Source organism: Alnus glutinosa, chromosome 8 (assembly GCF_958979055.1).
Source record: "Alnus glutinosa chromosome 8, dhAlnGlut1.1, whole genome shotgun sequence".
NCBI classification, from domain to species: Eukaryota; Viridiplantae; Streptophyta; class Magnoliopsida; order Fagales; family Betulaceae; genus Alnus; species Alnus glutinosa.
The window spans coordinates 2,031,201-2,047,052 of NC_084893.1; the positions used below are offsets into that span (position 1 = coordinate 2,031,201).

General features: G+C 35.6%; 2 protein-coding genes across 2 annotated transcripts in view; one reads left to right on the forward strand and one right to left on the reverse strand.

The window, feature by feature from the left end:
• Positions 1 to 15,852, reverse strand: part of LOC133874840 (glyceraldehyde-3-phosphate dehydrogenase, cytosolic) — a 39,294-nt gene that overhangs the window by 16,285 nt on the left and 7,157 nt on the right. The gene's annotated exons all lie outside the window — the stretch shown is intronic.
• On the forward strand, positions 3,745 to 4,259 carry LOC133876443 (uncharacterized). Its single transcript, XM_062314723.1, has one exon. The coding sequence runs from the start codon at positions 3,811 to 3,813 to the stop codon at positions 4,021 to 4,023; it is 213 nt and encodes a 70-aa protein (XP_062170707.1). The 5' UTR covers positions 3,745 to 3,810; the 3' UTR covers positions 4,024 to 4,259.

The following is a 15,852-nucleotide window of genomic DNA, read 5'->3' on the forward strand; positions in this document are numbered from 1 at the left end:
ATCATTGAAAAATAATATTAAAATAAAATAGTGAAAATGAATAACTAAAATAGAGAGCTAAATATTGTAGGTGCTTTAAAAAAATGAATAACTAAAATAAATAATTTTTTTTAAAAAACTAAAATGGATAATAAATTTATTGAGCCGGATGTAAATACTCTTATTAGTAATCACCCCACCACAAAATTTCAATTTATGCATACAATTGTATATAGAAGTTGTCTGAGATGCTTCCAAAGGAAAACAAAGCAAGACTAATAACCCAGTCCTGTTGGGAATCTTATTATGTAAGGTATGCATCAATCATAGAGCCAGGAGGCCAACCAAACTGTGTCATTATCAATAAATGGAACAGTAGTAGATATATATCCAGTCTGTAAGGCCCATGAATATTTGGGTCCCTATAATAAGGAAAGATCAACCAATTGACGAAGGAAAAATATCTTAATAATATATATATATATATATATATATATATATAATGGAATCTAATCGACCAAACTTCATCAATAGGGTCAATGAAGTTCTCTATGAAACCTATTGAATGGTCAGACTAACAGAAAAGACTTGTTTTCAGAATGGCCAACATCCCATTTTCTAAAGCTATGGCCCTGCATGCCTAGAATTATGGGGCTCATGCCCCTACATCACTCTTCCTTGTCTCTATCAAAAAGACAAAAAAAACAACAAAGATCAATCATCATCTTCTTAATGAATCTTGGCATGCACCACGTTCGTTTGGTGATGAAAGAGAATTTTGATTCTAATCTATTTTTGTTTTAAAAAAAAATTATATTTTATTTAATTTTTTTTACAATTTTTAAAATTTTATCTTACAAAATCAAATCTCTAAATTTACTCAATGAATTAGAAGTGAATTCTAATTTCAAAAAATCTAATACCCAAACAATAATTAGTGTTCATTGATAATATTCACAGGAAAAATCAATTAATGCTTGGTCTGGTGCTCTATACCTTTATATATATATATATATATATAAAATTTAATGTGACAGTCTGCACGACATTTATTATGCCAGTTACTAAAATGTAAATTGTCATGTGGTATTTTACATAACACTTATAATGTTTACAAATTGTCATGACAGTTTATGTGACACTCAATTGGTCTGTTCCGTAAGTTTGAAAGAGAATTGTAATAAAAATCAGGATTAAGGTCCAATGCAATACTTTACTATTGGATCTGTGATGAGCGCTAGCTATTGAATTTTGATTCAATAATAATTTTAAAATTTACATTAATTTTAAAAAGATTAAAAGATGGTTCTAACCTTACTAATTATTGAATGGTATATTTGGAGTGGTATGATTGCTCCAAACACTCCAACCTAATGGAGCTACAATGGGTTATAATAATGACCATGTTGCTACAAGTGTTATGACCAATATAATTGATTAATTATTGCTATTAATGACGCTAGAAGTCCTCAATAATTTCTGATTATAATCAACTCTGAGATTAATGATCTTACCAATAAGGAGCGGTTTGGTTTAAGTTGAAAGGAAGATAAGAGATTTGAACTAGTGACCTTCGCTTCATGAGGTATGGTCCTCAACCGAATGAGCTAATCCTTGGGGATATAATATTATTTAGTTAGTGAAGAAAGATTTAATTATGATAATGCATTGTTTGGAAGATATGGCTTTAAAGTAGGCCAAAGACCAAAATATATATTAATGTAGAGGGATCTACGTCGAGATGTGCAATGAGATTGTTTATTTCACGTATAATGAATAGCTTCATGTGAAAGGTTGTCCGAATCTCACTTTGCTTGGACACTTTTTAGGTTGCCCGAGCACCTATTTGCACATAATTATGTCCGAGTGCCCCCTCACAAGCAAGATTACGTACCCATTCAATTGCATACTCATTATACCCGATTCCCATCCAAGGTAATTAAAGAACCTTGAATATTTATTTTTAGTTGTTAAGATTAAGGTCAGAGTTTAATAAGAAATAAGAAATCGAATTTATTATTAATATTATTTTTTCTTTTGATGACGGGAAACTCTTTAAGGCATGATCACTTTGTGTATTTACCCTTAAAGGGCAAACTCGATCCGAATATGTGCAAGGTGGCCTCCACACGGATCGGATAAGACTCGGCTTTGCCGCGGGTGCGGCCACAAAGAATTTATTATTATTTCGTAAAGAGGAATGCAATTTTCATTCTTTTGGGGTTAAATGGCATATGACTACATGAGTCCATTCAAATTAAACAAAATGGAGATCATGTACCTCTAGCTAGTTTACTATTTCTTCCTTAATACATCCATGAATATTGAATAAGCAATACATTGAAAATTCTTGCACTACTCCACTTCATTCTTCAAGAATATGTGCGTGAACCTCGACAAGAGTGAAATGTTTTCATCCTAAATCTAACTCTAATTAAAATGATCAAAAGCCAATGAAACTTAGTACTAGACATATTGGATTTTGGAGCCGACCTAGCTAGCTAGCATGATTAGCACCAACAATAAGGGTAAAACATGAAAGAGAAGTAAAAAAACACAAAAAACAAAGAAATTTTGGCTATAGACAGATTACGAAGAACACACTTTCGGCCCTCTGGAGGCGAGTCAAACTAGAAGCAGTAATGCAAGAAGATCGGACGAGAACATGGACACATGCTCACATGGCTTTGCACATGTAGGGCTCTACCACTAACAAAGTAACGACAAGTACTACTGGGCAAACTTTTATCAGGGCAGAGAGTTGCAAAATACAACAATTATGCCCTTTTTTTCCCCTATAATTTCATATGTTGATTTATATTTTAGGGAGTTCTTTATTAAAGACCTACGCCATTCAACCCAAAAAAAAGATAAGCTAATGGGTTTTTATTATATGTTTCTATCCACACTTGCCTTGTCGAATTTCTTTTAACGAGATCATAATATTTGACATATATATATCAAGACACTGTTCAACTAAGAGGTTTAAGTAATTAATAAATTTGAGTCTAATTGCGTTATATTAACTGCTTGTTTTTATGATATATTTTTTGGTGTGAGACTTAATTATTTAATTTTCACTCACAAATCTATACTCAACAGATCTTGTGACACTTTTAACATATAAATCCAATCATCAAAATCATTTTCTACGTCTGATCATGATAGCAGTTGGCTGTTTATGTGCTATATATCCCCTTTCCTATATTTTTATGCATGTTAAGAGACAAATTTCTGAAGTATATAGTACTATTTATTTCTTAATTTTTTTTTCTAATTGTTTTATTAGTTAATTTAAATTATTTAATACCAGCTAAGAAGATACCAACTCATTTGTCAATGATAGGGCATTCAAAGAGAATCCAATGCGCCTTATTGGCATAGCCTTGCATTAACTATGATGATGATGATATATGTTATGGTGACGATAAAAACAGGCAAAGTTCTATAAGATTATATAGGTCAATTTTAATCTAACTCATTTAATTAAATGGGTCAAACTCCTTAACTTTAACCCCTAATTTTATGTTGAGTTCGTATCGAATTCATAAATTGTGTCAAATATTACAAACCCTAATTAAAATCCATGAGATAACATAACACTATATCTGAATTAGGAAGTGGATCGAGTAACTGTGGACTCGGAGATCCCAACCATGTTCATATATATACTAATCAATAATAGAATAAATGGGAGAATCCGAGGGTATTTTTGGACTACTGAAGGCTATAAAATGAGGAGATGCATGTATGGCAGTTTTCCATGCACAAGTTCTATCGATCTCTTTGTCTCTCAAACATATCCGGCCACACGTTCTCTAATTTTGCAAAATGGTGTCGAAAGTAGAAGAAGCCACGAAGGGGAAGCAGCAGCAGCAGCAACCACAGCAGCCATATCACCAGCAACAGCTTCAGAAGCATATGCAGTGCAACAAAGGAAAAGCTAGCAAGTTCAAGAGAAGCAGCTCCAATCTCGAAGAGGACGGCGCTTCCTCCGCCATTCTCTTGCTTGCTTGCATTGCCTGTGCTCCCTCATATGGATAGACATCTAGATCGAGACATAACCAGAAGATGTCCTAGTTGAGTTCGATCCCATATTTGTTCTGCCATTCTCTAGACACATAGGCATATATATGCTTACTTCTCATTTCTCAAACCTGCTTTTCCTTACATAATTGGTCAACTATTCTCTGTTATACTGTTTCTTCAGTACCTCTTCTTGTTGTATGGGTTTAAATATCATTTGCAAGTAAATACTATATATCCTATTTTTCTTCTTATATTTCCATTGAACTTATATATCGAAAACTGAATTATATATTACTTATGTAACCGCAATATAATTAAGTTATTTGTATTGAGTGCCACATATATCAATGTAAGCAGAAAAGCATGGAAATCCGTACAGAAACCTAGCAAGGCTTAACCTCACTCCTGTTCGTGTACATACTAATACAAACCAATTGAAAAGGGCCAAACATATCAATCAAATAAAGATTAAATATATCGATTAGGACAAAAAAATAAAGAAAAAAAAGAAGAAGAATTACATCCAATAGCTAAGACCTCGGACTACACAAAAGCTATATAGGAGGTGCATGCCAGCAGCCCACGTTACACCTACTCGGTTGTCTGACACCTATTTGAACAGGTGGAATCCGGATTGGCGCGCTCTTGGGTATGTACGTTGCCCGACCTATTGTAGTATAATAAGGCTCGGGGAAGCATTATTATAGTGCAATAGAGCAAACCTATTATATAGGTTACGTTTGATACGCGGAATGACTATTTTATTTGGGAAAAAAAAAAGAAAAAGAATAATTTTTATTAAAAATTGAAAAATGTAGAATATATGAAATAGCGCCTTGGAATAGCCATTTTCATGGCCTATAAGGGAATGACTATTCCAAGTATTAAATCTTTATCATATATTGTAAAGGCTATTCTATTCCACATTCTTTCATTCCTAATAAAAGTTATTTATTTTTTCTAATGGAATAGTTATTCTGTGTATCAAACGTAACTTTAGTGTTAAAGTATTAATTAAATAATTAAATTCGTCATTTCCTATTAACTTAAGTTTTTTTTTTTTTTTTTTGGTTTAAATAAGTGACTATTTAACATTAATTGAGTTTGAACATTGACTTTATAATTTATCCTCTATTTTCAATTAAAATAGTCCACGTGTTGTCTGGTCCCACATGTGAGGAGCGTTAAAGTGTTACTTAAATAATTAAATTTACAATTTCCTATTCGATCACTTGATTCACTTGAACTTTTAAAATAAATGGTAATTTAATTAATTAACATGGTGTAACGAGAAAGTCCTATTGCACAAATCATCCCCGTACGTCCATGGGAGGAATACCCTAACAACTAGCAAGAAGGAAGCCAAATCTAAACTTAATTAATTACAAGAAGCAAGCCTTATCTAATGAACATCTCTCTCCAACTCCAAAGCATTGTATATATACATATATATGATAAATTGTTGTTCAAAGCTCTCTTCCATATCCTTCAATTCTCGAGAAGACGTACGTACACAGTCGTAGCTAGAAAAGGTGTCAAAGATTTTAGGCAAAAGCTATACGTAGCTAACATCCCCATATATGGCCATCATATATGCTCCCATAGGACCATATATATTAACTAACTAACATGCATGTGCCATAAGTATATGCCTGAATATAAGAAGACAACATCTCAACAGCATGTGGGGCGGCTGGTTCCCTCTTGTTTGGCCACTGCACGTGAAATTAAAAGCCCAAAACAAAAGAGGCCACGGAAAAAAATGATTTAGCGGCGGAATGCGATGTGGTCTCGCATCTGATTCATGTGACAATTAATGTATATGTGCAATGTATGCAGTATAAATGGATAAGATTGTGAACAAGGCCACTGCCAAAATGTCTTTGATTGGAGTTTTGGGGAATGGGTATCCAAAATGTACGTCATTTTTAGGTAATTCGGAGTACTACTAGGGCCGAGACATTGTCCGGTTGTCCCAATTATCTAAAGTTTGGGGTCATTATTAATTAATTGAGTTGTAATTTGAGTGGGTATGTAGACTTTTGGAATGTTGATTCCTTAGGAATAGGAATGAGTATTAATAGGAATATAAGAAAATGGAATGGAATGACCATTTATATTTTTTTTGTTTAGTAATAACACATGAATGACTTAATTTTTTTCACTGAAATTGAATCAAAATTCTTAAATACCCGAGCTCTAAAAATTATTTCCCAAAAAACCATATATATATATACACATCCAAAAATAATTTTTTGTTTTAAAAAAAAAATACAAAAGAAAAACTTCATCCCATATATGCATGTGCCCTAACTGCTAGGACACATTTTAAGGAAATAATTATTCCTGATCATTTTAAGGAAATAATTATTTTCAAATAATGATGTGCAACCAAATAATTAAGAGCAACTATTTCAATTAATATTCTTAGGTCCATTCCGATTTGCCAAATTTGACCTTAATATTTTGAAGTATTCCCTGATCAGTGCAAGTTGTAATATGTACAATCCCCAAAATTACCCCGAAAATGACATTGGAAATTCATCAATTTCGCGGGCCAATCTAGCGATCTAAATGGGGGAAAAGTACTAATAAGTGATCGATTATAAATGAAGAGGAATAGTAAATTTCATATCATGCTTAATTACCACGAAGCATTTCCATTTCTTTTTCTTTTTTCTTTTGTATAAATGATATTTTCAACTTTTTAATGGGCAAATAAACACTATAATTGAAAGACTCATTTAACTTTTCTAGATTACCAAAATATGCAATATATATATATATATATATATATATATATATATATATATATATATATATATATATATATATATATATATATATATATATATATATATATATAATATATGATCTGAACTTGTTAATTAGTTTTTAAGAGAATATATATTTTTAATTCATCCGTCTTGATTTGATTTCAGTTTTAGTTAGAGTTTAACCCATTTAAATTAGAACATATATACGTTTCATAACAGGATAGAAGAAACACGTGTCCAATCCAACAGATGGTGCTCCAACTCAAACTGAACTAAGCGCGCATTTGCATAATTCACATCCGGCTCAACTTAATTTGAAAGAAATCTTTGTCTATGATGAATATATATTACCGAGAATAGGCAAGGCCGGCCGCCTTGGATTTACGATTTCAACTTCGAAAACCTGGTTAAATATGAAGCTCAAGTAGCTAGGGTGAACTTAATATGGTTTTCCCACGGGGTTATTCTCTTGCCGTCCATCTATCTAATCTATAAATAACTACCGATTATAAGCTATATAGTTTGAGCCTTGAGGGAATGATTGCCTATATATGCAAATATTTGAATAACGTTTCTAATTACAAGAAAAATGGTCTTTAGCGACCAATTTTTTAGTCACTTATCAACGACGGCATTTTGGGGTCGTCGCTAATGTCATAAAAAGTTTCAACATCAGCGACGACAATTTTGTTGTCGTTGATATGTTGTTATTAATATTGTGGCGGAAATTCTTTTCCTACAAAAAAAGTATTAACGACAAGTTGACAATATTTAGCTTATTAGCGATGACTTTGTGGTCGCTAATAACAAACGTTATTAGCGACCACAATAGTCGTCACTAATAACATACGTTCACTACAAAAAAATCGGTGTTTTGAGCCACTTTTTTAGAGCCCTTTTAAGCCCTAAAAACGGCTCTAAACAATTTGAGCATTTTTTTTTTGAGGCGTTTTACAAACGGTCCACACCTCAAGTAATAAAAACTCGGATTGATTCATTTTTCCATAAAATGGTTCAAACTTGAGCTGCTTTAATCAAAAGCGTCTCAAACTTTTTGAGCCGCTTTTATAAGGCGTCTCAAACATTTTTAAGCCGCTTTTCTAAAGCGTCTCAAAACGGTTTGAGCCGGTTCAATAAAAGCTCCTCCAACCGGCTTGAGATGCTTGTTAAAACGATTCAAAACTTTTTGAGCGGTTTTGTAAAGCGGCTCTAAATTGTTAAAACGGCTCTAAATTAGAAAATAATTAAAATATAATTTTTGAACCGTTTTAAGTCTTAAAACAGCTCTAAAATTAAAAAATAATTAAAAAATATTGTTAGAGCCGTTTTAAGTGTTAAAAGGGCTCCAAATTATAAAATAATTAAAATATAATTTTAGAGCCGTTTTAAGTGTTAAAACGGCTCTAAAATTAATAAATAAATAAAATAAAATATTTTTAATATTTTTAAAAAAATACCTAATAACAAACATATTGTTCACATATATAAACTTATATATAACCCAAACTTCATATCAATGCATTAAAATAAAAACAATGTCTTAATGTACACACCAAGACATTAAAACTAAAACAATAACAAATACAATAACATATTACCATAAATAATTTCACTCATCCCCAAACCGATCAAGTTACCTACAATCGTAAACAACATATCACCATAAGTAATTTCAAAACATAATATATAAGTTACCTATGATCATAAATCGATCAAGTCCAACCGATCACATAAACTCATATATAACCATATCAAGGCATTAAAACAAAAACAATGCTTTAATGTACACACCAAGACATTAAAACAAAAACAATAACAAATACAACAACATATCACCATATATAATTTCACTCAACCACAAACCGATTAAGTTACCTACAATCATAAACGACATATCACCATAAGTAATTTCAAAACATAATACATAAGTTACCTATGATCACAATCCGATCAAGTCCAACCGATAACACAAAATTTACTTACATCATTTACAAAATTCAATACTACATTCACAACAACTCAAAATGTCTTTTTCACGATAGTTCCTTTCACATAAACTCATATATAACCATATCAAGGCATTAAAACAAAAACAATGCCTTAATGTACACACCAAGACATTAAAACAAAAACAATAACAAATACACCAACATATCACCATATATAATTTCACTCAACCCCAAACCGATCAAGTTACCTACAATCATAAACGACATATCACCATAAGTAATTTCAAAACAAAACATATATATATATATATATATATATATATATATATATATATATATATATATATATATATATATATATATATATATATATATATATATAGTTAGTTATTAATATGTTTAATTAGTATATATGTATGTATGTATGTGTGTGCATGTATAACATATATATTGTATATACATATAATGCCATACTAACCAAGTAGTCTACTCTCTCTTTAGAGAGAGAACGTATGAAGTTTCTAGACAAAGAGAGAGAAACCTAAAAGCTTTGTTCGCCGGGGAGAGAGAGGCTTCACATCTCCGATCCCCTCCTAGTGCTGGTGCTTTCCCCCTAGCCTTTAAGGCAAGCTATGGTGATTTTTGTCTCCAAGCCTTTAGGCTATTGAAGTTTTTGATCCTCCTGGTGCTTCAATTGATGGAGGTTGTTAATTGGGTTTTTCTTCTTCTTCTTCAACAATTTTTTTTTTTTTTTTTTTCCTGTTGTTTTCTTGTTGCAAGCAGTGATTTTCAGGTGTTGGTTCGTGGAGAACGGTGGGTGTTGGTGGATTTTCGGTGGAGATATGTTCCAAGTCTGATCTTTTATACTCGGTTGGATTTTATCCAACAAGAACTGTCTAGGTGCGGTAGCCGGCCTTTTTTGGTCAAGATGGTCACTTAATGAGGCCATGTGGTTTGTCTCTGGTCAGTGTGTGACCCACACGCGCCGGCGGTTTAGATTTTCTGTTTTATGTGCGTGTAGGCTACAACTCTTTTCTCCAGTCTCGGAAGGTGCCGATCTAAGCTCGTGAAGGTCGTCCATCGCTAAGGGGTTCCCAGAGAAGGTGCATGCTTTACACACGCTGACTCCGGCGGTTGTTTCTTTCCCGGAACCGGTATGCCGGGTTCTCTGTTTGTTTTTTGTTTGTATATTCTTGTTTGTACGTGTTCACACTTTATCCTTTTTTTAACTGTTTTAAGCCAGCTTATTTTTGGTTTTATGGTTAAAGATTCTTTATTTCTAGTTCACTTCGATGGCCTTTGTCTGGTCGGGCTTTGTTTATCGCCTTTGGGCGTTGTGATTATATATATATATATATATATATATTTTATTATATATGGTTAGAATTATTATAAATGGTGTTGTTTTTAATTTCTAAAATTGGAGATTTTTTTTATTTTTTTTTTATAGAAGGGCTGAAAATGGAGCCGATTTATATAAAGCAGTTGGAAATTGAGCCATTTTGTAAAGTAGCTCAAAATTGAGCCGTTTTGTAAACGGCTCCAATTAGAGCCGTTTTTATAAAAGGGCTGAAAATGGAGCCTTTTTTTATAAAAAGGGCTGAAAATAGAGCATTTTCCTAAAAACGACTCTAATTAATATTGATGCGTTAAATAGTCACGGCTCAAATTAGAGCCACTTTTGTAGAAATGGTTCAAATTAGAGCCGTTTTAAAAAACGACTCATTTCTAGTTTAAACAGCTCCAATTGGAGCGGTTTTAGAAAAACGGTCCAGTTAGAAACTTTTTAAAAAAATGAAAACGTTTCAAATTGAAAACGGCTCCCAAAGAAACGGCTCAAAGTGCCCTTTTTTTTTTGTAGTGGTTATTAGCGACTACAAAGTCGTTGCTAATACTTGACTATTAGAGACAACATTCATGCTGTCGCTAAAATCATCCATAAATAATATATTTGACTCAAATTAGCGACGACACATCGTTGCTAATATCTCATGTATTTAACTTACCTTTTTTTTTTTTTGGAAAAACTAAACTACTTTACCCTCCAAAGTTTAATCTAATTTGTAATTTTGCCTCCAAAATGAAAAAAGTTGCAATGGATCCCAACCAAGTTTCATAATTTTGCAATGTAGCCAATTCTTTCGAAAATACCCCTAAAAATATCAATTTCTATATTTAAAAAACTGAAAAAAAAAACAACTAAAAAAAACAAAATTGGGGGTGGCTTTGGAGCATTTGGGGATATTTTTTAGCCTTTTTTTTTTTTTTTTAAAAAAAAAAAAATTGATTTTTTTAGGGGTATTTTCGAAAGACTTGGCTACATTGCAAAATTAGAAAACTTGGTTGGGGTCCATTGTAACTTTTTTTTTCACTTTGGAGACAAAATTGCAATTTGAGTGAAACTTTTTTTTTTGGGGGGGGGGGGGGAGGGGGGGGTTAAGTGTAGTTTTTTTTTTTTTTGGGAATGTATCATAAATCCTTGAGATAATGCGAGATTTGAAATAAATCCTTCACTTTTTAAAAATAAAGATTCACTCAAGTTTTTAATTTCGCGAATTTGAAAATGGTCATTCCGTGTTTTTTCCATCCAGTTTTGCAACGTATGTTAAGGTGAGTCACCGTTTATCCATATAGCCATTTACACGTCAGTTAAAACGACACCGTTTAAGATTTTTTTTCTTTTGCCAAATAACCTTAAATTAATTTTTTTTATTAAAATCTTTAAAAAAAAAAAAAAAAAAAAACCCATTGCAAAAGCAACAGAGCTGAAGGTGAAGGTGAAATAGAGTTGGACGAGGGAATGGTTTGAGTTCAAGAAATTGTTTGATTTTTTTATTCCATTTGATATGAAGAATAATTGATCTGTAAAAAGGAAAATGAAGCAAAAGAGAACAATGAACAAGTGTGAAAATTGAAATTGACTTCTAAATAAAAGGCAAGTGTGTGCACAAAGTGTCAACAAAAATAAGTACAGCGGAAAGTAAATGACACAAAGATTTTTGTTGATGAAGTGAAAACTCAATCAAGAGAAAAACCACTCTGGGGCAGCCAAACCCAGGAATTCCACTATTTAGAAGACAAAGCTAGATACAAAATAGTAACACTCAAATATACCTGATGCAGTGGTCGTACCTTGCTCTCTGACGTGTAACCCAACACGAACGCTTCCCAACCAGGTCTCCTACCTGAAGGGGTCTTCAATGGAATCCTTTACCTTAGGGCCAACCCCTAAGATAGACTTCAGATATAGCGCAGCAACAATACACTTGCAATGGCTTCAGAGGAAAAATCACGTCTCTGAGCAGTTATGGAATTCAACACCGAATTCTTGCAGTTCTCAATGCCCAAGGGCCTTTATTTATAGGCTGGGGGCTCAAATGAGCGTCAGACAAAATATAGTTGGGCGCCGTCCGGACGGTGGTCATGGCCGTCCGGATGGACAACTGTGCGACAGGATTTTTCAAAAATTTCGCTGAGAAATCTTTCCTGTTTAAGAGCCACGTCCGGACGGGATGACACATCGTCCGGACGGTCGCACGTCCGCTGCAAATAATTTTCTTATAAGGTTTCGCGCATCCGGACCATGGGGGATGAGCGTCCGGATGGCTAAACTTCAACACGCAATTTCCATATCTGCTATACGTGCGTCCGGACCATGAGAGGTAGTTGTCCAGACGGTTGAAGTCGAATCGGCAATTTCCATATTAGTTGCATGCGCATCCGGACCAAGGCTGACTGACTTCCGGACGGTGATATTTGAATTGCGATTCTTGCCTTAAGGAGACGCGTGTCTAGACGGGATACCACATCGTTCGGACGGTTGATCGATCTTTCTTTTATCAGAACTTGGAAAGAATCTGAGACTGATCGAGTACCGAGAGGCGTCTGGACGGGCTGCTGAAACGTTCGGACGGATGCAAGCTGGATAGAAACTTCTCGACACAGTGGAGGGTCCGGACGGAAGTGTACGTCGTCTGGACTGATGATGCTTGGTCTGACTGGCATCCGGACGGTATGGCACGTCGTCCGGACGGATGGAACAGTGGTCAGATGTGCGTCCAGACGGGATGACTCGATCGTTAGGACGGCTGACAAGGAACCAAAATCTTCGATCTTTCACTCAGTGTAAAGTCTTCTGAGAGTGCTCTGAATAGTGGAATCCCTGTTTACAGCATCTTTACACACACAAGTGATTTTGTCCAGAATGAGGCCAAAATACTAACAAACTCCCTCTTTGGCAATTTTGGGACAAAAATCACTTGACCGGTTTGGAAATACATTCCCGGTCCATATACAAAAATTACTTCCCCTTTTTGTCACAAAGGGACAAAGGGTAAAACAGAGTAATAAAAATCAACTGTAATAAAAATTACTCCCCCTAACGGTCTCAGAAGGACCCGGAAAACAGAGTAATATAAGTCAAAAAGTTTAACATAAGTCAAAAGTCTTAAACAAAAAGACAACAAAACAAAACAAGAGGGAATGAAACATCCTCAGGCAGGGGTATAGTCCTATTTGCATCATCCTCATCATCACTGCTGCTAGGATGATGAAACTTTAGGCACTCCTGAAGGTCCAGCTGGTTTTGCTCTACACGCAGGTTGATGGAGTGTATCTTCTGCTGCATAGAGGACATAATTAGCTGCATACTGCTCATCCCCCCCTGAATGGCAGCAAGGGCCTCCATGATCTGGGAATAGTTGACCTTTGGCTCAGATGGCGGGACGGTCTGGGAGGATAAAGCCATATCTGGAAATCCAACAGGCATGGTAGCAGCTATGGGCACCTCATCATCGAAGTCATCCCTCCGCAGCTGCGCATTGGACTTCATCAGTGTCTGCTTGCTGATGGGCTGCTGGATCTTCATCTTCGGTTCGCCAGTGACATTGACTCCCGACTGAAGGATAATCTGAGTGAGCAGGCAGCCAAACGGGAGACCGACATTTCCCTCATCACGGGCGTCCAACATAACACCCAGAATATGCTTGCATAGGCAGAAAGGCAAGCGAAGGTGAACTGCATAGACAAACTGGGCCCGTTTCAGGATTAGATCATTGCGCCGAGCAACAGGCCAGATGTTCTGCTGAATGATCTTGGCCAGCATGCAGTGGGAGGGAGACAAGGCACCAATCCTGATGGAGGTAGAACGCTCCTTGCCTTGGGGAATGGCATGGAAGAATTCCCTGAGATCATCCAGGGAAGGAGGAAGCACTACCTCATTGTATGGGCTGGCAGAAATCTCGAGCACTGGGACTCGAATGATGTGACTGATGACCTGAGGATCAACAATGATGATATGGCTTGCAACGATGGACTGAAGCACCAATCCACGATCATCGTTCTACACCACTTCCAGGTTGGCGTAGAAAAGTTTTACCAGTCTGGTGTACACCACACAGGCACAGCTATGTAGATATCCTCAATTGTACGTCTGGATAATGGCATGAATGTTGTCCAGCAGTGGCACCATTATATCAGACCGGATGACGTTCCGCTCAGCAATGACTGTGCGGTCCATAGTCTTGGCCTGGATTTCAGCCCTATCTTCCACAGTCCTCTAACGGACCCTGCGTGGTGGACTGCCTGCAGACATGATCCTGCACAGAAAACCAACAAGATAAGCCAAAAGTCAAACCTTATAACTTACTAGGGCCTAGCCACCCTCATTTGATACACTCCCCCTGAGATGCAGCACCTAAATGATTTACTTGTACCATGAAGGACAACGTAAATGTTTTACTTGCACGTAGAGGGCAAGGCATAAAGCAAATGTAGCACAGAAGCAGTGAATATACACTTTAAAGCAGATAAATCATATGATTAACTGCTTGTTTCTTATGGTGCTGCAACTAAAGGGAATGCCAAAGTTTATAGGTGCTAGGTTCAACTAGCATGTGGTCAATTTGGTCATCTTATCAAAAACTTCTTCTTTTATCCAGAATTTCTAGAAACAAAAAGTTAGAGAAGGAAAGATGTACCTTATAAGGGAGTTGTGGATAGTGCACATTTTTCATCGCATGAGAAAATAAGCTATCCAATTTTTGCATATACAGGAAAACACTTGGCAAATTATAGTTAGAAACTCTCAATTATATCTAAGCAAAGTAAATTAATACCCAAAGAATTGAGATATCAGGAGAAAATACATGCAATTATCTGATAAGCCAAGAGAAAAAATATCCTGCAAATTCCCCTCAATTTTTTTTTTTTATTAAAAAAAATGCAATATGGAAAAAAACATCATATGCAAGGCACGATCAAACCTGATGATGCCGATACAGAAAAACAGTCGCTCAACCTGCTTTTTCTGTCTTTTCCAATAAACACCTGCAAAGATCTAAAAATTTAGGGGGCAAAAACAAAGTACCACTGGTTCCTAGATTGCAAATAACAGCCAAAATAAGCAATCAAACCTGATGCCATAGGATTAAGAACCAAATCCTAGGCATGAACACCCGAACCTGCTAGGTGCATCTGTTCCCCCTCATGGGGTGATAGTCCTTCTTGATCCAAGCCTACCTTCCTGTAGATGGTTGCTGGTATGACATCATCATCCACTCCATCATATTCTGCATCCAGATAGGTGGCTCATTGTGGTGTTGATCTGCTTCCACCTTCTGTGGCTTTCTAAGGTGCTTGGCCGGTGCAAACCGTTGCTGAGGCCACTGATGCTGAGATGCCTGGACCCAAGGAGCATGAGACCAAGGTGCTTGATATTGATGAGCTTGATGCCTTGGTGCTTGTCTCTATGGTGCTTGATAAGGTGCCTGATGCCATGGAGTCTGATGCTGGGCTGCAGGTCTAGTGCCATAATGAGCTTGTCTGGGCACTTCTTTCTTGGTTTTGGCCTTTTATGCTTTCGGGAGGGAGCACTGAGGACGAACATGCCCACTTAAACTGCAGTGGTGGCATATAAGAGGTCTTCTGATGGAATGAGGCTCCTGAGTGCCTGGAACATCATCGTTGACCTTGTCCTTCCCTTTATCTTCAACAATGAGAGTAGGCTCTGAGACTGTAGGCTTCACAAACACAGTCTTTGAGGAAGAAGGAGCATCAGAAGAGGAAGCTACATACTCGAGACCAGTATTGTCAGTTGGGCTCTTCTAGATAGACAGCAT